The sequence below is a fragment of the Setaria viridis genome, chromosome 9, assembly GCF_005286985.2.
Source record: "Setaria viridis chromosome 9, Setaria_viridis_v4.0, whole genome shotgun sequence".
Lineage (NCBI taxonomy): Eukaryota > Viridiplantae > Streptophyta > Magnoliopsida > Poales > Poaceae > Setaria > Setaria viridis.
Genome location: NC_048271.2, coordinates 8,219,772 through 8,242,236, shown reverse-complemented (window position 1 = coordinate 8,242,236; position 22,465 = coordinate 8,219,772). Strand labels below are relative to the sequence as shown.

General features: G+C 50.8%; 4 protein-coding genes across 5 annotated transcripts; 3 read left to right on the top strand and 1 right to left on the bottom strand.

The window, feature by feature from the left end:
• The first annotated feature begins 1,188 nt into the window (after positions 1 to 1,188).
• On the top strand, positions 1,189 to 5,034 carry LOC117839338 (uncharacterized protein At4g38062). 2 transcript variants are annotated; one of them, XM_034719642.2, is made up of 2 exons: positions 1,189 to 1,558; positions 1,649 to 5,034. In XM_034719642.2, exons 1-2 carry the CDS (start codon positions 1,519 to 1,521, stop codon positions 4,777 to 4,779), a joined length of 3,171 nt encoding a protein of 1,056 aa, XP_034575533.1. In that variant the 5' UTR covers positions 1,189 to 1,518; the 3' UTR covers positions 4,780 to 5,034. The 2 variants fall into 2 exon arrangements, with proteins under 2 accessions (XP_034575533.1, XP_072147051.1); XM_072290950.1 differs by having other exon boundaries at positions 1,190 to 1,364.
• Positions 5,035 to 5,396: 362 nt separating this feature from the next.
• LOC140221384 (uncharacterized) lies at positions 5,397 to 6,768 on the bottom strand. The gene has a single exon (XM_072290939.1). The coding sequence runs from the start codon at positions 6,435 to 6,437 to the stop codon at positions 5,619 to 5,621; it is 819 nt and encodes a 272-aa protein (XP_072147040.1). The 5' UTR covers positions 6,438 to 6,768; the 3' UTR covers positions 5,397 to 5,618.
• Positions 6,769 to 11,760: 4,992 nt separating this feature from the next.
• LOC117839780 (HIPL1 protein) lies at positions 11,761 to 16,493 on the top strand. The gene is made up of 7 exons (XM_034720198.2): positions 11,761 to 11,952; positions 12,057 to 12,232; positions 13,172 to 13,963; positions 14,040 to 14,256; positions 14,920 to 15,098; positions 15,442 to 15,683; positions 15,843 to 16,493. Exons 1-7 carry the CDS (start codon positions 11,826 to 11,828, stop codon positions 16,309 to 16,311), a joined length of 2,202 nt encoding a protein of 733 aa, XP_034576089.1. The 5' UTR covers positions 11,761 to 11,825; the 3' UTR covers positions 16,312 to 16,493.
• A 2,204-nt stretch (positions 16,494 to 18,697) lies between these two features.
• On the top strand, positions 18,698 to 22,188 carry LOC117836877 (beta-glucuronosyltransferase GlcAT14B). Its single transcript, XM_034716395.2, has 4 exons — positions 18,698 to 19,937; positions 20,027 to 20,102; positions 20,194 to 20,309; positions 21,308 to 22,188. Exons 1-4 carry the CDS (start codon positions 19,325 to 19,327, stop codon positions 21,856 to 21,858), a joined length of 1,356 nt encoding a protein of 451 aa, XP_034572286.1. The 5' UTR covers positions 18,698 to 19,324; the 3' UTR covers positions 21,859 to 22,188.
• The last annotated feature ends 277 nt before the right edge of the window (positions 22,189 to 22,465 follow it).

The following is a 22,465-nucleotide window of genomic DNA, read 5'->3' as shown; positions in this document are numbered from 1 at the left end:
TTTGAGCATGGCTTCTCTCCTATACGTCCACGTGTTCTATTCGATGTAGCACTTCATTGAAATCACCAATACACAACCATGGAAGGTGCGATGATGACTTGATATGTTTCAACATATCCCACATCTTGTGCCTCTCGTTTGTGCCTCCCCGTAAACACAAGTCAAGCGTCACGGGTCACCATCCCTTTCCTGGGCTAATGCATCAATGCGGTACTGAGAGTAAGGCAACAAAGTTACACTTATATTATTATTTCAAAAAATTTCTAATCTGCCACTGCAGCCCGAACTACTGACAGTAAAGGAATTATCAAAATCAAGAGTATACTTCAGTCCTTCCTCCCGTGTATTGTGCACCTGAGTCTCAAGAAGACAGATCATCGATGGGGCAACATCCTTTGCCAGTTCGCGAAGTTCCTTAATTGTCACGGAGTTGCCGAGTCCCGAACTACTGACAGCAAAGGAATCATCAAAATCAAGAGTATGCTTCAGTCCTTCCACCCGTGTATTGTGCACCTAAGTCTCAAGAACACAGATCATCGATGGGGCAACATCCTTTGCCAGCTCGCGAAGTTCCTTAATTGTCGCGGAGTTGCCGAGTCCGCGATAATTCCAACTGAGGCAACTCATTGGGACTGGCGGCGCTCCTCGCTGGAGGAGTTCATTCACAACAAAAGCACCCCGCTTGGCCCTTGTTGCTATCGTCATCGCAAACAGTTTGAGTATGGGGAAGAAAATCAATCTGCACACACCCACGAGCTCTGAGCACTGCTGTCCTGCTAAGGCTAGATAGCTGAGCCGATCAACCCCTTGTTCAGCCAGAGTAGGAAGACAAGCAGGAGACGTGATGCAGGATAGGGACCAACCTTCATCGGCGACGATCGCCGCCGAAGTCGCCAGACCGTAGGAGAAACCTAGATCTCCGCGTCGCCAAACCTAAGCTCCGTCCGGTTGGTGCTCAGTCTCACTCGCGTCGTCGTGCACGAACAGGTGCCCGCTAGCGCTAGCCCAATGGTGAACACGGTTTGAGCTTGGTCAGGAGCGCGACATCAACTGGGTGCAAGGACCCGTGGACTCCTTCAGAATCACGCACGTTGGGCCAAGCTGGATGTGGCACAGTCTTCCTGGGCCAGTTTCAGCGTAGCAATATGCAGATACGGGCCCAATCTGTGTGGGCGCCGCTAAACTGTTCCTGTTTCATTCAAGCCGAGCACACTTCTCTTCTTCCTCGCACTCGCACCGGCCTCGCCGCCGCGCAGCCAATTTCAAATCCTGGAGAAAACGGAACAGAGCCGCCCGCCGCCCGCCGCCCGCGCCCAGATCCGATCCGCCTCCCGCTGCGGCCACCTCCTCACTCCCGATCCCAGGTAAATCCCCCGAAATTTCAAATCCTCCCACTCCGCTAGGGTTCCGCCGCCATCCCCATTCCCCACCGCGCCAGCCCAGAGCCCGGTCGCTGGACCTGCGCCGCCGCTTGCTCGCCCCGTCCATGCCGAGCCACTAGCCTCCTGGCGCCGCTCCATGTCCCGTTCCTTCTTCCCGACCTGCTCCTCCCAGAAAGGTGCCCGCCGCCCTCCGCTGCGGAGAGATTTATTTCTTCAGTTGCTTGGGATTTCGAGGTTGACGTTTTGCTTTGATTTTTTTTGCGCAGCGGAAATGGAGGAGATGAGCAAGGAGCTCGACGACCTGCGGGTCGAGGTGGAGTCGCTCGCCGCGCAGCTCCGCGCCAAGTCCGACCTCGCCGACGGCCTCAAGCGCGCGAGCGCCGACCAGGCCGCGCGGCTGCGTGACGCCCGGGAGGACGCCGAGCGGCACGCGGCGGAGGCCGCGGCCAGGGGCGAGGAGGCCGCCGCCGCCGGGGAGCGGTGCGGGCAGCTGGAGGCCAGGCTGGCCGAGAAGGAGCAGGCGCTGAGGCACCTCTGCGGGGTGCACGAGGCGCTCAAGGGCACCCTCCGGGAGAAGACCGAGGGGCTCGAGGCCGACAAGATGGGCCTCCTCGCGGCGCTCGAGGACGCCGAGGCGAGGCAGGCGGAGCAGGAAGCCGCCCTGCGCGCGCGCGACGAGGAGGTCGCGCGGCTCAGGGGGCTCTTGTCGGAGAAGGAGAGGAGGTGCGGCGAGGCTGAGAAGAGGGGGGTGGCGCCGAGGGAGATGGTGATGAGGGACGACATGCTGGAGAAGCTCGAGGAGGAGAAGGCTGCCGTAGAGGGCAAGCTCAAGTGGAAGGCCGAGCAGTTCAGGCACCTCGAGGAGGCGCTCAAGAAGGTCCAGGATGACTTCAGGGCGGCCAAGAGGGAGTGGGGCTCAGATAGGTCAACCTTGGTTGATCGGATTGGTGCTCTTGAGGCTGATTTGGATTCCAAGGCCAGGATTTCGGAGGATTTCCGATGCAGGCTTGAGATGTGCAGCCAGGCGTTGGCACATGAGGAAGGCCGGAGGAAGTGGGTGGAAGCAGAGATGTCTGAGCTGCGCCACATGTATGGAAATGTGGTCTCGGAATATGAAGAGGCCAGATCAATGGTTGAGTCATTGACCGCAAATAGGGATGGCGAAATTGCATCTTTGAGGAGCTCACTGGCTGAGAAGGTGACGTTACTTAAGGAAATGGGGTACAGTAAGGAACGTCTTGAGCAAGAAAATGATGATTTGCGGTCGACACTGAAGGAGTATCAGGAGGCACAGATTAGTGGTGCAGATGCTGTTGTGTCACTGAAAGATCTGCGGGAGAAGTTCCGAGCTCTGGAGCAGACACATAGAAGCTGCACTGAGAAGCTAAGAGATAAAGAAGACAAATGGAGAATGCAGATGGAGAAGCTTGGGAGTGACTTGGATGGATGCTTATCACAGTTGGAATCCAAAGATACGCTTACCAGGGAATTGCAGAATGAGTTACTGGGCAGTTACAAGTCCCTTGAGCTGCAAACTGTGGAGAATTGGGAAGCCTTGATAATTGCCATTGTTGTACAGTCAAAATTTCACGAGTCCTGCTCATGTATTGATACTGTTAGACTGAATATACATCATCATTGCGAAGGAACTGAAAAGGAAATTGCATCTGTCAGAAAGCAGTTGGAAGAAAGAAATTGCACAATTGTTCAATCTCAAGCTGAACGGAAACAGCAATCTGAGGTAATAGCAAAATTGCAGGGAAGAATTGAGGAGCTAGAACGTACAGAACAAGAACATGAGAAGATGCAGAGGCAGCTTGATACATACAAAGAGATGCTTGAAGACACATCGAGGGATGTTCACTGCATAAAAGATGAAGCTTCAGAGAAGGAAAACAACCTGCAGGAGAAATTGAGGGAGGCATTAGGTGCTCTTGATGAAGCAAACTGTGCCCTTGCTGACAGGAACAATGAGCTGAGCCAATTAGAAATCAACCTTCATCAGCAAAAGCAAGCAACTGAGCATTTGGAAAAACTGAAAGTTGATATGCAGAGTGAACTCAAAGGCTATATGGATAGCAACCATACACTGAAGAGAGATCTTGATGCTGCTCTTGTTGCCAAGATGGAAGCTGAGGAGGTGCTTATACAAGAAAAGGTGAAGTTACTAGGTGCCCTCAATGAGGCAAATTATGTCCTCTCAGAGAGGAGCAGTGAGCTGAGCCAAATTGAGAACAATTTTCATCAGCAAAAGCAAGCATTGGAGCATTTGGAGAAGCTGAAGGTTGATATGGAAACTGAACTCAAAACATATATGGATGAAAACTGTGTACTGAAGAGAGATTTGGATGTTGCTCTTATTGCCAAAATGGAGTACGAAGAGTGTCATACAAAAGAAAAGGAGAAGTTATGTGGTATAATTAGCGAGAAAGGAAAGGTGATTGATGAGCTTCAGCAATACATCGCTGTACTAGAAGAAGAAAACCTGGGCCAAAAACTTGACTTAGGCGGTCTTATCAAGATGCAGTATGAGAAATCTATTCAAGAAGTGAACAACAATTACTCTGAAATTGTTGAGGTCTATGACATAAAACTTTTGGAGCTTGAAGAAAGGGTTAGTTTCTTTGAGCAGAAATTCACATCCAGGGAGCAGGAGATCATGGATATGTTTGATCAAGAGGAAGCATATTGGTATACACTAATTGCAGAGAAAGAAATTGCTATTTCTGACATTCAACGAACTGTTGAATCTGTTAAAGTTGACATCGAGAAACTTCTTGAAACTGCAGCAGCAAAAGTCACAGAAGTTCAGCTCGAGGTTAATCAACTTTATCGATTTGCAGAAACTCTGAATTCACTTAATATCATACAAGAGCATGATAGAGTTTTCAAGGATATGCTGATTGCAGAATGTGATAGAGAACTCGAGTCCTTGCGGGTGGCTTTAGTGCTAGAGAAAGAACAGTCAGGAAATTTGAAGAATCTTACTGAGCAACTCAAAGCCCAGGCTACTGCAGAAATGTTAGAAAAATCAAAGGAGCATCTGGAAGTTGCAAATAAGCTGAAGTCATTGGAGGAAAGAAAAGAAATGTTAGAAGAGCAGCTGGGAGTGCTAAAGTCTAGAACAACAGATCTGTCTAATGTTGTTCTTCAAGAGCGGAATGAGTTAGTTGATGAGCTGACTGGACTCACCAATACTATTGGGGAGGTAATTTATGGAGGTGAAAACCTGATGTCAAATTTGAGAAGGATCACGCAGAAAGTTAATGAAGAGGAGCCATACAATGACACGCCTAGCTCAGAAAAAACTAATGGTAGAACTTCTGCACCTTTGATCAAGAACAAATCAGGGCATGTCCTAGATAGAAGATCGCCTTTGAAGGAGCACAACTACTAGTCTTTGTACCTGGTAGATCAGATCGTGTACTGACACTGTTGTAACATCTGTACTCTGTTTTCCAAGAATCCGAGAGGCTTCACATTTAGTCCATAGATTACTAGATTTGTACCTTTTCTTTTCCTTCCCTAATGCCATCTGTGTTACGTTATTTACACGCAATGGCTGTGGGTTATCCAACATTTTTATTTTTATGAATTGGATTTGAATTACATAGTTTCCCCACTGTTGAATGGAATGAAGCCTATTGCTGGATTTACTGTCGCTCACTGTTAAGCACAGTTGGATACTCTGATAAATAAACTTCATTGGTTACATGATGATATCTGCCTGATTTTCTTATTTCCTGTCTGAAGCTCTGATTAATGGAAATGCCAAGTTTCTGTTTTACAGAGATATGAATCCGAGTGTTACTAAGGCTGTACAAGTTTGGCTGCTTTAACTATATTTTTATGATTTGATTTAAATCTGCATGAGTTGTTAAACTGAAACTTATGAAGATGCTAACTTGACTTTAAAATAAATTCATGCATTTGTAACAAATAAGATGACAGCTTTGACAAATCAGTCTGTATTTATGCAGTTCTGAGTAGATATCAACTGAAGGGAAAAAAAGACAGTCGCTCCTTTTGGATGTGGTTGATAAATAAAGAACAAATTGTCCAAAGTAATCTTGGACGAATAAACAGAGACCATTTACAAATTACAAAGTAATCTTGTATTTTAAAATCTGTATTTACAAAGTCTAGTATATACATCACCAAAAATTACAAACTACTTACAGCTTCTGCACCTAGCCAATTCAGTGATGGCAATAAGCCAATAAGCGTCAACGCAACCTAAGCCCTAACCGACTCCCAGATCGTCCTTCCGTTCTCCATGGCCGCCTGGGCGGCTCTGCTCCTCGCCTTCTCCCTCGCGGCGTCGGTGAACACCAGCCGCCGTGTAGCCTTCATCACGGGCACCGGAGGAGCAGCTACTTTCTTGGACATGCAGGGCAGTGCGCCCACCGGACGCGCCGGCGGCGGCGCAGGCGCGCACACGTCACGGCGCTGACAGTTGCAGCAGCACTGCTGCTGGCGACGGTGGGGGAAGGACGGCTGCACGTGGACGTGGGTGGCCCGTGCGAACTCCTGCGCGCTCTGGATGCGCCGCATCGGCGCCGGCAAGGAAGGGCGCCGGTGCAGTTGCGCCAGCTCGCTCTGGACGCGCCGCATCTTCGGCGCGAGGGGCGGGAGCCCTGCCGCCGCTCTCCGCCCTTGGAAGCCGCCGCCGCCGCCGCCGGAACCGGCGGAAGCGCTGGTGATCACGAAGACCCGGAACCTCGCCGTCGGCCGCGTGGCGCGCAGGCGGTCGTACTCGTCGCGCATGTGCGCGAGCTCCGCGTCGCAGGTGACCGACACGATCACGTCCTCGAGGCCCTCGTCAGCGAGGCGGTGCCTGATCGCGCGCACCTCCGCGCCGCGGGCCACCTCCCGCGACAGCCGCGCCGCCAGGTCGTGGAACGTCGCCGCGCGCGGGACGGCGAGGACGCGCGTCTCGCCGCCCACGTACCGCAGCGCCCCGTCGGGGCCGCGGGGCAGGAAACGGCCGCCGTGGCTGCAGTTGACCCTGATGAGCGCGTCGCCGAAGGACGAGGCGGCCTCCGGCACCGCCATGAGGCCGAGTGGAGAGTGGAGGGGATCGTTTGGGAGTGGGAGGCTCGCTGGGTCGTGGTCGTGGGTTTATAGCCCCGCCATTGACGCGTGAGCGTGGATTGTGCGATCGAATTGGACTCGAAGTCTTGATCGATTCCGGATCTAGGTGGGCGGCGGTTGCTGGTGCCGTTCGTGGGACGCGATTCTTCGGCAGGACGACGAGTCGGATTGAGCTCGGAAGCTCTGAGGCAGCTCTTCACCGTCGGAATCAATTCCCGCGGTCGATGGGATGTACTCGGAAAACGACACGTGGCATGGTAACAGCTGAGGCGTGTGTGGAGAAGTGTTAGGGAATTATAGATTCCTTTTCTCGATCCATCCGAATTTCTACCCCTGCTTACCCACTAGCACAATTTCGCATCTCCAAACTCTTATTTTTCTATCGAGAATACGTAGGAGGGCTGCGTACCTTTGTATTAAGAAGAACGTTACAACGCGGGTCTACCAGGCTCACGCACACGATTTTGAAATGTAGCTTGAGCTTACATGGCAACTTATTTACATCCGTTTAAACACAAAGGTCAGGGTAAGAAACCACTAAGGTACCGTTGCTTCAGCGTCATCCTGCTGTTGTCGCGGCTATTGGAACATTGCTAAGTGTTTGGCTCCTGCCGCGTTCCAATCAGCAGCTTGTTCTCGGATTAGCTCAGTTAGTTGCAGAGGATTTCTTTTTGGGGCTCTATCAAAGTTTCTGTCGTTGCGCTGTTTCCAAATTGTCTAGAAGATCAACATAAACAAAGAGTCCATCCTTTTTCTTAGTGATCAGCTCATGGCTCGCCGCTTATGCACCCAGTAGTCCGTTAAGGAGGTTTCAGACAGTGAGGTGGTGTTTTGTATGTGCAGCACTGTCGAGATGATGTGCCAAACCTCCTTTGTGTAAGGGCAAGCAGCTAGCAAGTGCACTGCCGTTTCTAGCTCCTGTTCAATCAAATGCTCTTTAGTACTCCCTCCATTTTAAAGTATAAGATGTATTATGATTCGAAAATAATCAATCTAGATGACATTTCACTTTGTGAGCTGAAAATGTAAATTATAAATCCTGAAACATTGTCAAGGCTGTATGCAATAATGACAGTGGCGATCTCCTTAACCTGACAACAGTAGCATTCTTTCTTGTATGCTTAGAGAAGAACATATATCTCTAACCAAGATGCAACAACTAGCTTCTGATGCTGGAGCCATGCGAACAAGAGGGCTGACGTGGTTGGATTGGTATTGAGCTGTACAAAAAGCAACACTTTGTTCATGACATGAGAGATTATCCGGGTTTTCGTTAGAGTAGTAGTTTTTGCCATGCCATGTTCAGTTCATTGAACATGAGGGAACTGCAGAATTCAGTCTGGTTGCTGAATTTTAAAACTACCGCTAACGTTTCATCAGAAAGCAATAGAGACCTTGTGCACTTGTTTGAGCATACAGGACACTTCTGGGACTGCAAAATAGCAAGTTGATCCGTACTCCCTCCGTTCCAAATTGTAGTTAGTTGACTTTTCTAAATTTATAGATATTATTATGTATCTAGACCTACGTTATATCTAAGTGCATATAATTAGAAAAGTCAAAACAACTTACAATTTGGAACGGAGGGAGTATTACATAGTTGAAGTTTGCACCCATTGCAGACAAGGAGTCAAGGATAAGAAACAATGTGGCTGACAAATAAACCACAATTCGTCCAAAATAAAACAGAGGAGAGAGGACGTCATCAACTCAGATGGCTGTACATATTTTTTTCCTGTTCCAACCAAAGATACAAGTTTACTCATACATGGCAACCGTATGCACAAACAAGATCACCGGCAAGTAAGCACGTAACACGTATGCTTCTCTCGAACTCCCAGATCGCTCTTCTTCTCTCCATGTCCATGGGCACCTAGGTGTCTCTGCTCCTCGCCTTCTCCCTCGCGGCATCGGTGAAGACCACCCGCGCTGTTGCCTCCGCGGCGGGCATCGACGGACCAGCAGCTACTTTCTTGGACATGTAGGGCGCTGGGTACATCCGACGCGCTGGTGCCGGCGCGGGTGCGCATAGTTCACGGCGCTGGCAGTGGCAGGAGCAGCAGCACTGCTGGTGGCGATGGTGGCGGAAGGACTGCTGCGCGTGGGTGGCTCCCGCGAACTCCTGCGCGCTCTGGACGCGCGAAACCGGCGCCGGGTAGGCGGGGCGCGGTGCAGCTGCGCCTGCTCGCTCTGCACGCGCCGTATCTTGGGTGCCAGGGGTGGGAGCCCTGCCGCCGCCGATCTCCCCCGGTGGACGAAGCCTCCAGCGCCGGAGCCGGCGGACGCTGCCGTGGTGGTGACGAAAACCCGGAACCTCGCCGTCGGCCGGGTGGCCAGAAGGCGGTCGTACTCGTCGCGCATGTGCGCGAGCTCCTCGTCGTAGGTGACCGACACGAGCACGTCCTCGAGGCCCTCGTCGGCGAGGCGGTGCCTGACCGCTAGCACCGCCGCGCCGCCGGCCATCTCCGCGAGCCTCCTGGTCAGCTCACGGAAGGGCACGTCGCGCGACACGGGTGGTCAGCTCGTTAGAGTGGGAGCTGGCCATCCCGGGTTCGATTCCCGTCGGCCGCATTCTCGCTAGAGTGGAGAATGGGCCGGCTGGGGCATGAACCCCAGTGGCTAGCGTCCAGCCTGGTTAGGTTCAGGTGACGCAGGGCCGCAGGGGGCTACTCTAGCCTCTGGCCTCTGGAAGGTCTCTGGAAGGGCACGTCGCGCGACACGGCGAGGACGCGCGTTTCGCCGCCGGCGTACCGGATCGCTCCGTCGGGGCCGCGGGGCAGGAGGCACCCGCCGTGGTTGCAGAGCAGCTTCATGTGCGGGACGTCGCCGTCTCGGCATGAGGGTGCTTCGGGCGCCATGTCCGGGGGTGGATCGATCGAGTCGGATAGAGTAGTGTGTGGGATCGGGGATGGAGGGGGGAGGTGGTGCCGACCGAGGAGATTGGTTTGGGCGAGAAACAAAGCCATGGCGGGGGCAATTCAACTTATACGGACTAAAGCTAAGCATGGCGAGCTCCGAGTTGGTGCGAGGCGGAGAGTCGGATACGATGCAGGTCGAGTCCGACGAGGAATTTCAACTCGTGTAGTAAGGCCGTGGCGCGTCGTGAACCGCAGCTGCGAATCGCGCCAAGCCGCCAACTACGCACGGGGCACGGCAGACGGTACAGTGCGCGACTTCAATTTTTTTTTTGGCCGTGTTGGGTGGGTACCGCAGGGCTCCTATCTATCTACGGGAAGATAGATCCGAGAGATACCTATAAATTCATTAGACCCATCTCTTTCCCCTTCTTCTTCCCTGCCAGTTCACCACCCCCGCCACCTCCTCCACCAACCTCGGCCAGCGGCTGCCGCTCCGCTCGTCCACCGTCCACCACCGCCCTCCACCTCGTGTCCCCGCCCTTCCTAACCTGACGCCGCTCATGACCCCGGCCGCCGACCACCGCCCACCAGGTGTCTAGCCCCACCCGCTGGCCGGCAGTGCTCCCGCGCACACCTTACCCCTACCGTTGGTCGAACCACCACCACCGCCGGACATGCCGCCGCAGGCGGCCTCCTCCTCCTCCTCCTCTAAGGCCGACGGCCATTAGAGTCCCCGAAACCCGGACCCCTAACCCTAACCCTAAGTACTGCCGGCCTCGACCACCGCCCGCGGCCGGCGGCGACCTCGCCGCCAAGCCGCCTCGCCCACCTCCCGCCCCTCCGGCAAGTTGCCTTCTTCCCCAACCTCCTCCGGCGGCGGCGCGACGAGCAAGTAGCGACGAGAGAGAGAGAGAGGAGGTGAAGGGAGAACGAAGGAGATCGTGCGGCCCACAGGGACCACACGAATCTTAAAGATTGGAAGATTCAACCTCTTCCTACCATCCGGAAGATGGATAGGTTTTTCGGGTACCGCCACTCTGGGCCATGTCGGGAAACAAGCGAGTCCGTCGACGCTGAGCTCAAATGTATGTTGTGGGCCGAAGGTCCTGATGAACAACATATCGACTTAGGGGTTTATCGACTTAGGGGTTACTTGGTTCCCGTCACAGATCGCCACCACTACAGTTGTGGCAGCCACGATACATCGTGCTCCACCGTTTCCAGTAGATTCCTAAGGTGTTGTATTTCCCGTCACAAGCTGTGGTGCTGCCTCACCTTGACGTAGGAGCTTATAGTTGGAAACCAAGCAACCCCTTAGATGTCTGACCCATTAGAATTTGACTTACGCATAGTCGCTTCCATATTCTTCCTTTTCAATTTTGATCTACTCAGCTCAAGACAGTTATAAATTCGGCTCTCGTTGCAAAATAAGACAGTTCCAAACATATATCACCACGAACCAGCATCTTTTTTCATGAGAAGAAAGATTTTGTGTACACACTATGCTATTACACTACTAGTAGTGAGCAAACATTGCCGACTCCAAGCCATTGAATTGTGCCCTTGACCGTGACGCGTGAACCGTGCCGACGTTTGAATCGAAGGTAGAAAAGCGACTTTGAGCTCACTTTGCACAAAGCTTTTAATTGCTTGCTTGTTTCCGCTGGAAGGACGACGTCTCTGCCATTGACTTGTGTGTGTTCGCCTCACGGATGGTTCTACACGGTTGACAGTGTCAATATGTACTCGCGCCGTGCATGAATTCGTTGCGATATTTTAAAATGGATCCTGAGAAACCAAGGTCAAACAGTGCGCCGCTCATCGCTGCTCTCCTCTTCAGGTGCGTTCGCTTTGCATCGACTCACTTGAGTCAAACGCAGGTGAAGACACTCGCGACAAAAACAAAGCAAATCTTTGATTTTCTTTGTAGAAAAAATAGAAACCTCTGAAATTTCAGCTAGACCATTTGTCGTGAAAAGACTAAAGAGGCAGGAGTACTCCCTCGAATGCAACTCTCGAGTAGTCAACCAATTTTAAATTTAATCAAATTTATATAAAATAATATTAACATTTATGATATAAAATAAATATCAATAGATTAATCATGTAATATATTTTCATACTAAATCTATTTAAAGATGTGAATATTAGTATATTTTTATATAAATTTGGTTAAATTTGAAACTGTTTGACTTCTCAAACGAGAGTTTGATTTGTTTTTTTTTTGACGGAGGGAATAGAAACCAGCCTGAGCAGAGCAGTGAACTGACTGAAGTGATGTAAAGTCAGAGTAGTCGCCATCCGAGCAGGCGAGCAGCGGTAGACAAATGTCTCCCTTCCACTTGCCCTCGGTATTTAAAACCAACTTGGTCAACACTCACATGCGCCATGCTGCCGATGCTTCCAATAAATCTCACCTGCTCCTCGACGCGGCGCGGCTCGGCCATGCCCGCAGGAGGCCAGCGCACGCGCTCCCCCGCGGTAGCCAGGGATGAGGAGGCCTCCACTTGCGGCGCGCGTGCGCCGCTCGCTCCTCCCCCTCCTTCTCTGCTGCTGCTGCCTCGCCGCGTGGTCGCCGCCGCCGGCCGCGCGCGCCCTTCCGCTATGCACCGACGGAAGTGAGCGGCGCCTTCTCCGATTATTCTCTCGCTTCCTGGCTCCTCCTCTCGCGCCGTCTTCTGATTCGATCCTTGTCTGCTTGTCTGCTTGCTTTGGGTTGCAGGGGCGCCGCTGCCGCTGAACAGGACGCTGGCCTTCTGCTCCGCCTACGGCGGGGGCAGCGGCAACAGTAGCAGCTGCTGCGACGCCGCGGCGGACGCCGCGCTGCGGAAGCGGTTCGACGCCATGAAGGTCCCCGACGCGGCCTGCGCCGGCGTCGTCAAGTCCGTCCTCTGCGCGGTAAGTACCGACCAAATGATTTGAACCTTGAACTGCCTGTGCTCCGCGCTAGCGTGGCTGAACATCTGTTGTGTGTTGATTGTTGACCGGGACTCTGGGTTGCATGCGGCGTGCTCGATAATTTGCCCGAGGGGAAACGAAAGCTCAGGGATTAATGTAGTGGCACTTGTTTCTTTTTTTTTCATTCTTTCGGGAATACTAGGTTGTTTTTACTTTTTAAATAATAGGGCCACTAGTGTTGATCCGTCATATATATGAGTGTTCGGTCAAATACTATTGGATCTCGAAGAGCTGGACAATAACTAGTTGGATCCTTGTTGAGAGACGAGCTCGCTGTCTACCACTACCGTGCCCATGTTAATAGTTAATACCGAGAATCTTGAGAAGAATATACTAAGAAACATCGATGTGCATCCCCAAAAGGAGAAAATAAAAGGACGGACTTTATGCTGGGTATGTTTTCAGGTGTAGTGCTAGTGCAAGTAGAGGAGTATGTTTATTCAACTTCACCGCAGTTAAAACATAACTGAGACGAAGCATATTACTGTAGCTGAAGATAAGTTCTTCACGCCTTTTGTTTTGAATCTAAAAGGTTCTCATGCTGGAATGGACAAAGTCAAATCTCGAGAGACAATCCTTGTCTCATGCTAGGTGCCAGGCCTTCTGGGTTTCTGGATGGGCTTTCTGTTGGAAAATAGGAAAAAAAGTCATGGTACAGAGAGAGGGAGAGAGAAAAAAAAACTTGCATAAACTCATTCTTATCTTTGGGAATCAAGATGTCAACCCTATGTTCATACTACATGTCACTATGTCAGCACTGTTGCACTGTGACTGTTTTTAAAGATCTACAATTCTTTATGTTTTCCTTTAGGCAGTATTTTGCTATTCCTTTGTTGCTCTTACATATTACTACTGACAAATATCTCGGTTTACCTTCAGGAATGCAGTCCATTTTCAGCTGAGCTGTTCAACTCAAGCTCAAAAATTCAGATGGTTCCTCTCCTGTGCAACTATAGTTCTTCGGCAAGTTCTGCTCAATCAAAAGATTCTACACAAGACTACTGTAAACTAGTTTGGGAAACTTGCAAAAATGTGACAATAGTGAACTCTCCCTTTCAACCTCCATTGCAAGGAAGTGCGAGACTACCTAGTTCATCATCAAAGCTCACTGATGTCTGGCGCTCAGAAAATGACTTCTGCACATCAATTGGTGGCTCGTCTAGAGACCAGTCTTTATGCTTCAACGGAAATGCAGTTTTCTTCAACACTACAGAACCATTACCCACACCTAAAGGGATATGCCTTGAGAGAATAGGCAATGGATCCTATCTGAACATGGCTCCTCATCCTGATGGATCCAACAGAGTTTTCGTGTCTACCCAAGCTGGAAAGATATGGTTGGCAACCATCCCAGAACAAGGCTCTGGGGGCACTCTACAATTTGATGAAGCAAACCCATTTCTTGATCTAACTGATGAAGTTCATTATGATTCTCAGTTTGGCCTCATGGGTATAGCATTTCATCCAAAATTCACTACCAATGGACGCTTCTTTGTTTCTTATAATTGTGATAGAACTCAATCGCCTAAATGTGCTGGTAGGTGTTCATGTAATTCTGCTGCTAACTGTGATCCGTCGAAGCTCGGCACTGACAATGGTGCTCAGCCATGCCAGTATCAAGTTGTTGTTTCAGAGTATTCTGCAAAAGTATCATCATCTACTGTTTCTATGGTATGCTTTGTTTACCTTCACATGTAAAAATCTTGATATCATAGTTATATTTTCTCACTGTTATTTTATTTTCTAGGCAACATCTGCCAATCCATCTGAGGTTAGAAGGATTTTTACAATGGGACTGCCATATACGGCTCACCATGGAGGGCAAATACTATTTGGACCAACAGATGGATACCTTTACCTTATGATGGGGGATGGCGGAAGCAAAGGAGACCCTTTTAATTTCTCTCAAAATAAGAAATCACTCTTGGGGAAAATAATGAGGCTTGACATTGATGGCACACAAAGTAAGTTGGCAATAAGGGTTTTGTTCTTGTTTGTTGCTAAGTCATGTGCTTGTAATCTTAAGTGTACGTGTGCATATTTGTTATTACTTTTACTGGACTATTGTAGACTATTCAGTTAGCAGGATTGCAATTGTTTAGCTTATAGTTGTATTGTTGTTCTGAGTGGCAGTGTTAAGGTTAATGTTCTTAAATATGGAATTTGATTATGACCAAGAATAATGAAATATATTCCTCAACCATACAATTTCTCACTTTGTGGGCAATTATTTGAAATGTTTGGATTAAGGAAAGTTTTCATACTCTGTGTGTAAAGAACAGTGTTATACTACTTTAATGTAAAAAAATGGTTTTAAATGAATCTAACTCAGAATCAGAAACATTAGAATGACACGAATTCCTCAAAAATTTGATGGCCGGATGTTTCATATGCACATATGGTTGTGGATTGTGGTTATATAATTCTAGTTGACAGTGCTAATTTGGTGTATGGCACCGCTAATTTGACACCTGAATGACAAAGTTACTTGCTGATTTCATGTTTCCTTCTTCGGAAGCCAAGTCACTTTTTTGAGATGTCATTTTAGCAGATGAACACCAATACCTTTGAAGCTTTCTACATGTAGAATGATGTATAAGATTTAATTTTGGGTTTTGCTCTTTCAGGCCAGAGTCAAACCCTAAACCAGAGCTTATGGGGTAATTATTCTATTCCAAAGGACAATCCGTTTGCTGATGATAGTGACTTACAACCAGAGATTTGGGCCTTGGGTTTCTCCAACCCATGGAGATGCAGTTTTGATTCTAAGAGGCCTTCATACTTCTACTGTGGAGATGTTGGGCAGGTACCACTTCAATTATAAGTTTATCAAGCCACATATTTCGACCTTTTAAAACTAGAAAAATACTGAAGCGCTGACAGTTCTTCTCTAAGCCTCTTGGGACATTCTCTATACTTTTTTATTAAGAAATAATATGATGTACATAAGACTAGTGATAGTGAGCTAATCTCCTTGTTTATTACTATACTCAAATATAGTAGGATAAAAGTCTTGCTTTATTTTCGTTGACTCTTACTTTACACTACGAAATCATTTCATTAATCGTTTGTACTTCTGAAGAGAACTAAGATAGTGCCGGGCATCACCTTCTGAATTTGTATTTCGACTTTTTATCTAACATGAGCAGGATGCATACGAAGAAGTAGATTTGATTACCAAGGGAGGAAACTATGGATGGCGTGCATACGAGGGTCCGTACATTTATCATCCACAACAGTCGCCTGGGGGGAATACGTCACTTGACTCCATAAACGCCATTTTCCCTGTCATGGGCTATGACCATTCCTCTGTCAATAAGGAAATTGGATCTGCATCGATTACAGGCGGATATGTTTATCGAGGGTCTACTGATCCTTGCTTATACGGAAGGTAGCACTTCTATTTTCATTGTTTTACAAGGAGTACAGGATATAGCTCATATTTTTTTCATTTATCTTGAGTAATTTATTTGCCATAAGTTTCTAGATAAATTCGTTTTCTAGTTTGTTGAGCTTAGATTGACAGTCCTATCTGCTAATGCCCTGCCAGGTACCTCTACACCGATCTGTACTCATCAATGATGTGGACCGGCACAGAGACCCCAGAGGGCAGCGGGAACTACACCTCGGCTGTGATTCCACTGAGCTGCTCCAAGAACTCCCCGATCGCCTGCGAATCCAGCACCGGGAGCACCGACCCGTTGCTCGGTTACATCTTCTCGTTCGGGGAGGACAACAGCAAGGATATCTTCGTCCTGGCGAGCAAGGGCGTGTACCGAGTCGTCAGGCCCAGCCTCTGCGGCTACACCTGCGCCGCGGAGAAACCGGACACCAACAACGGAACGACGACGACGCCTGGATCTTCGTCTTCTGCTCCGGCGACGCGGCTGGGGAAGTCGGTGGCGGTAGCTTTGGCGCTTGCTGTTGTACTCTTGAGATGCCCACACGGCTTGTTCTTCGGTATAGTCAGCTTCGCGCTTTCTGTGCAGGCAGCCTTGGTGACTCCACTTGTACTGTAAGTAATGATGTGGTACGTAGTATATATTGGTTTTAGTTGAAGTTTTTTGGGAGAGCGCAATGCAGCAAGCATGGTATCGGTAACAGTCTGCCGACATTTTTGTGCTTCTGATGCCATCTGTATTCTGTAGCGTAACTGTACGTTCATTTCTCGCATGGATCTAACAGTGTTGCTATTGTGGCATCTCGTGTGGTGTGGGTCCCTAATTTTCATGGTTTAGGGACGAGGAAGACGCGCCCGTGAGCGAAGACGGACGGGAGAATTTGCAAATCCTTTTCACGCGAGAATCCCGTCCGGAGGTTGCGTACCCCTGAGGTGGTTTCTAGATGCCGTTGAATTGGAAACCGACGGAGATCTCCCGAGCAAGTTAAACAGATAATGAAAAAGAGAGAGACAAGATTAAGAAGTAGACTACTATATTCCCTAATTGACGGCATTACGTTTTCCACCGCACAACCACCGTGTCTCTCTCCTCTCTAATCCTCTCTCGCCTCTCCAAGTCCGGCGATGTAACCGACGCCAGCCCGACAACCAAGGACGAAGGTCCTCCCCGTCTTCCCTGACGCCGCGGAGGCAAGATCCGGTCCGGCGCCCGCGTCAGCGGGGCGCTGACGGGGACTTGACGCCTCATTCATGTAGGAAAGTGCCGGGGAGTAGCCGCCGGCAGACTTCCCCGCCTCCGCGTCGCCAGATCCAGGTGACGGCATCCCGTGGTGGCCGTGGCGCAATCCGTGAGGGAGGAGCATTGGCTTCCATGGATACCCGCGGCAGCGCGCGACGATTCCGCTCATATCCCGGCGGCGCATGAAAGTCCTGACGGTGAGCCATCCCATGCTGGAAGATGCCAACAACATGAAGCCCGAGACGCCGCCGCCGCCTTTCGACCTTTGGCCGTCCATGTCGCCCTCTGATGTGTTTCTGTCCTCAGTGAGCACCCCATGGATTCTCCAACTGCTCGTATCTTCTTCCACTTTAGGCTGGTGATGGAGGCGACGGATCATGGAGGCATCCTTCCCCAACGTTGCTCATCGATGGGGAACGACAATGATGACGGCAAGCGGAGGAGGATCTGTGAAGGTCCATAGGTGCGGAGGATGCTCCAGGATGCTAAAGGATGCAATCTTTTTGTGATTTCGTTTTTGTGGATGTAATTTGTAATTGTTTGATGTGTTCATGAACATTCTTGATGATGCAAGACATTTCTTTTGATTCTTGGCGGATGAATATTTATTAGAATTGGGACTACATGTGCGCGTGCGTTTTTTTCTCTAAAAATATGAATTAGAAATTTTAAAGATTTTTTTTGTAAATTTGTTCATTGTTTAAAGAAAACAGAAGAAGAAGATATATTTTCCCCTAAAAATGCTGAAAATAAAGAAACGATTTTAGCAATGCAAAAAAAAAATGTTACTTTTGTTGTGAATTGTTTATGAGGGAAAGATGTGAAATACTTGTGATATAAAACAAAAGTTGCTGGAAGGACCTTGGTACATGCACATGCTTATGCGAGACAAAATCCATTAACTACTTCACTAATTTAATCGCTGACACAACTATACTTCCCTCTTACACGCGTCAGCCAGGAGAAGATGCCCTCCGGGATACCCTCCGAATTGCCCCGTCCCTTTTCATGCCGTGGCTGAAAACATGCAGGACCTTCTGTGCATTGCTTTAGCATTTGGTTCAGAAAAGATTGGAGGAATCTGCCGGCCCCCTCTTCTGTTCTCTGTGCTTGTCCTTGTCCCCGTCGAGGAACGGAACGGCTCCTCGGCTCTGGCCCCACCCACACCCACGAAATGTCCCTCCCGTCCGGCGGTTGCTCGCTCGCGTCGTGCGGAGGTGTTGGCGTCCAACCGAGAAAGCAGGAGGAACGAATCGTTCCAAACGATGGCCTTGTTTAACATTCTAGCACCAGACGGAACAAAATCCAAGGACGAAATCCACGTTGTCAACGATCAGTGGTTGGATTCCAGCTCGCCGGATTGCTTAGGGTCAGTTTCTACCGGTTCCGGCTCCTCCCGACAGTACACTGTAACGATACTGTTCGCGGAAGTCATTTTTCTCTCTTCTCACCCTCCCTCTCACAAACTGGCAAAGAACCGGAAGAGAAATCACAAATTATGACTCATCTAGCTTCGACTCCTCTGCCCCCATGCTACAATGGCATACGAGCAAGGTGCATGGCACCGCACGACCAGCCACTACACCCCGCGCCAACCAGAGGTGTGCGGCCTGGTGGGTGCGCGCCTGGCGGCGGCGAGCAAGGGAACGGGACTCGGACGGACATGGACGCAACGAGGACGGCGCCGCCCCGGGCGCTGAGGGGGGGCACCCTCTGCTTCATGCTGCTCCGGTTGCGCGCGCCGCGTCCTGCTCGAACAGTCGAACTCCGGACGAGTTGGCACGGCGCCGTACGGCCGGCCGCCGCGCCCACGCCTGGCCGATCGGTTGGATCGAGCACGCCCGGTCACGCCAACGTCATGGTGGCGGGGCATAACGCGGCGAGCAAGGCATCGGCGCCTCTTCATCATCGCACGCACGTCGCCGGCCACGGGCCACAGGACCAGGAAAGGAAACATTGGTTTGACCGGAACCTCTCAGATCATATCGTGTCGCCGTCGCTGTACCGCTCGTACTGCACGCTGATGCACGGGCCCGGGAGCAAAGACAAACAACAAACTAGCGAGCTAGGCAGATGTGACATTTAAATTTGCGTCTGGGTTCGTACCACATCATCTGAAATCCAAAGTTCCTGGTTCAAATTCAAATTCAGATTCCAAAAGATACAAGCTGCGGCTCTCGCTCAAGCTGAATTGCTGGTTCAACCAACTCGCAACCGCTCCAAATCTCCAATACTTCGTGACTGGCTTCGTGCTCCCCCTCACACACACACGCCATGACGTCAGGGCTCCGAGCTCACGCTGGCACGACGCATACATAAAGCCGCGATCCCGCCTCCCCGGCATCTCCCCACTCCCGCCACCGACCGCCAGCCTCCAGTACGTCCTCCAGCCATGGAGTCCGCCGCCTGCCCCGCGCGCACCGCCTCCGCCGTCGATCTACGCTGGCTGCTCTCGGTCGCCGCGGGGGGGCTCTTCGCGCTCCTCCTCCTGCTTGCCACCTCCCCGTTCCCGCTCCCCACCTCCTCCCGCCTCTTCGTCTCCCCCGTGTCCCGCTCCAGCTCCACCACCTCCTCGCCGCGCCCGCTGCCCCCGCTCTTCGTCGAGTCCACGCTCTCCCGCTCGACGCCCCCCGCTGCCACCTCACCCCCGCGCTTCGCCTACCTCATCTCCGGCTCGGCGGGGGACGCCGGCATGATGCGCCGGTGCCTGCTCGCGCTCTACCACCCCAGGAACCGCTACATCCTCCACCTCGACGCGGAGGCGCCCGACGCCGACCGCGCCGGCCTCGCCGCCTTCGTCGCGGCGCATCCGGTCCTGTCGGCGGCGGGCAACGTCAGGGTGATCGAGAAGGCCAACCTCGTCACCTACAGGGGCCCCACCATGGTGACCACCACGCTGCACGCCGCCGCGGCGTTCCTGTGGGGGGAGGGCCGCGGCCGCGGCGCCGACTGGGACTGGTTCATCAACCTCTCCGCCTCCGACTACCCGCTCGTCACGCAGGATGGTAACGGACTCTTTGTTTCTTTCTTTTCATTTCTCCAATTGTGCTTTGACGCTTAAAAAGTTGCTCAAATTATGATGCTTCTGATGCAGATTTGATGCATGTGTTCTCCAAGCTGCCGCGCGACCTCAACTTCATCGATCACACGAGCAACATCACCTGGAAAGCGTACGTGCTCTGCTCACAATCGATTGCAAAGGCCTATGCGTTCTCGATGTACCTGATCATGGTAACTGAGACGAGTGCGTGATGTTGACAGGTTTGCGAGGGCGATGCCGGTGATCATAGACCCGGCGCTATACATGAAGACAAAGGGTGATCTGTTCTGGGTGCAGGAGAAGCGGAGCTTGCCGACGGCCTTCAAGCTCTTCACTGGTATGGATACTCTGCCTCCTGTTCATCCGTGATCGTTACTTGACAGAAGAATCTCCGGAAGTCGTTAAGTTTTCAGTGCAAGCACGCAATTGTTTGCGGCAGTGCCTAGATGTGTCGTTTCCTCTGGTTCATGATTACTAGTGTACAGTCTGGATCATCGGTAGGTCGTCTCGTGTTGTCGACATTTAAATAAAACTGAACTGTTCTAACCATGAAGCAACTAACACTATCTAAAGTTGGGTAGATGGTGGCTGCAAACACAGTAATGTTGCGCATTTTGCTCTTGGTGGGAGCATAGAAACAAATTCTTGGTGGGAGCATAGAAACGATAATTCCACGCATGCCATTATAATTTTCAATAATTTGAAAAATGCCATGGTCAGAGGTGACCCCACCTATCAACGACACAACCGATGGTAAATTTCCAATTCTTAAAAATTGTAATGACATGAATCCAACTAGCCCAACAAACTCACTACTTTTTGGACAAGAGCCTACGTCCCTTTTCCCTGTTATAATAAACAGGATGGGGTATTGGACTTGTATGTTGGGTACAGAATCGCCGTGGTTCCGTGGCTAATCTTCTTTCTTTTCTTTTGTTAGCAACTCAACAAACTTTGTTTTCAGGCATTGACAATGACGCATTTAGTTTGATGTGCAAAACTTGGTTGGATCAAGGAAATTGCGTTGGGGGATACCTTTATGACCTTATTTTTGCCTTTGCTAACACGAATTGCTAAGGCAGATGTGGCTGGCTTCAATTCAACTGCAATATTTTGTTGTCGGGGAACCTCCTCCATCACCGTGCTTGTTTTTGTTCCTGGCACGACTTCCTTGACCTAAAAAAATGATTGTGCTTTTACATGGTTGGGATGATATTCAGAAAGAATTTTTTAAAAAAATACAGCAGAACAGCATGGCAGCCACTACTTCTCCACAACCAGCATGAGGATTGAGGAAACAGTAGAACAACCTAACCTGATGCTACGTGCTCGCAGGTTCGGCGTGGATGGTGCTGTCGCGTCCGTTCGTGGAGTACCTGATCTGGGGTTGGGACAACCTGCCCCGCACGGTGCTCATGTACTACGCCAACTTCATCTCCTCCCCGGAGGGCTACTTCCACACGGTGGCCTGCAACGCCGGCGCCTTCCGCAACACCACCGTCAACAGCGACCTCCACTACATCTCCTGGGACAACCCGCCGATGCAGCACCCGCACCACCTCACCCTCGCCGACTGGGACGCCATGCTCGCCAGCGGCGCCCCCTTCGGGCGCAAGTTCCCCCGCGACGACCCCGTGCTCGACCGGATCGACGCCGAGGTCCTCGCGCGCCGGGGGGCCGGGACGGTCGCGCCCGGCGGGTGGTGCGCCGGCGGCGAGGGGGAGGAGCGTCGGGGGAACGGGAGCGGCGACCCGTGCGCGGCGGTCGGGAACGCGGGGTTGCTGAGGCCCGGGCCAGGGGCCGAGCGGCTGCAGACGCTCGTCACGTCGCTGCTGTCGGAGGAGAACTTCCGGCCGAGGCAGTGCGTGGTGGAGGAAGAGAACTGATGAGCTTGGCGGCCAGGCATGGCTGTGTTCTGGCAGGCATTTCAGCGTCGTGCCTGACGTACGCGATGCGGATGCGAATCCTTGTTTGTAGTTTGTACACGATGTACCAGAGCCTACTAGTGTCTGGTGTATACGATGAACCCCGGTATATGTACAAGAAGGAGTACATGTACATACTGGGGTGGTGTCACGGGCTCACGGACGGCAATGGCATGTAGATGATACCTGCAGGTGCATGGTACATGATGCTAGGTGCCGGCTATACTCTGAGATGCACACATCATGCAAAGGGGATAAACACGTGCCCCCGTATCTATTCGTTTTTGCTCATCTGATAGATCGTGCTCTTTGTTTGTATCCCTCCATCCTAAATTACTATTCATTACTATTCATTTTTATCTTTTTAGATATATAATTTTTTTATATATCTAAACATTAGTGCATATAAAAAACTATGTATCTAGAAAAGTAAAAAGGAATAGTAATTTAAGACGGAGGAACTAGCTGATGTGAGCACTTGTCGCCCACCCAGAGCCGGAGGCGTGCAGCACCGCCTTCTTGATCTCATCTCCTGCAGCCCTGCACTGCAAGCACACTGCACACTACT

Coding starts and splice junctions, on each gene's coding strand:
- LOC117839338 (XM_034719642.2), top strand. CDS start 1,519: ATGTCCCGTTCCTTCTTCCCGACCTGCTCCTCCCAGAAAG. Junction 1,559..1,648: donor GACCTGCTCCTCCCAGAAAG/GTGCCCGCCGCC, acceptor TTTTTTGCGCAG/CGGAAATGGAGGAGATGAGC.
- LOC140221384 (XM_072290939.1), bottom strand. CDS start 6,437: ATGGCGGTGCCGGAGGCCGCCTCGTCCTTCGGCGACGCGCTCATCAGG.
- LOC117839780 (XM_034720198.2), top strand. CDS start 11,826: ATGAGGAGGCCTCCACTTGCGGCGCGCGTGCGCCGCTCGCTCCTCCCC. Junction 11,953..12,056: donor TCCGCTATGCACCGACGGAA/GTGAGCGGCGCC, acceptor TTTGGGTTGCAG/GGGCGCCGCTGCCGCTGAAC. Junction 15,099..15,441: donor ACTGTGGAGATGTTGGGCAG/GTACCACTTCAA, acceptor TAACATGAGCAG/GATGCATACGAAGAAGTAGA.
- LOC117836877 (XM_034716395.2), top strand. CDS start 19,325: ATGGAGTCCGCCGCCTGCCCCGCGCGCACCGCCTCCGCCGTCGATCTA. Junction 19,938..20,026: donor CCCGCTCGTCACGCAGGATG/GTAACGGACTCT, acceptor CTTCTGATGCAG/ATTTGATGCATGTGTTCTCC. Junction 20,310..21,307: donor GGCCTTCAAGCTCTTCACTG/GTATGGATACTC, acceptor ACGTGCTCGCAG/GTTCGGCGTGGATGGTGCTG.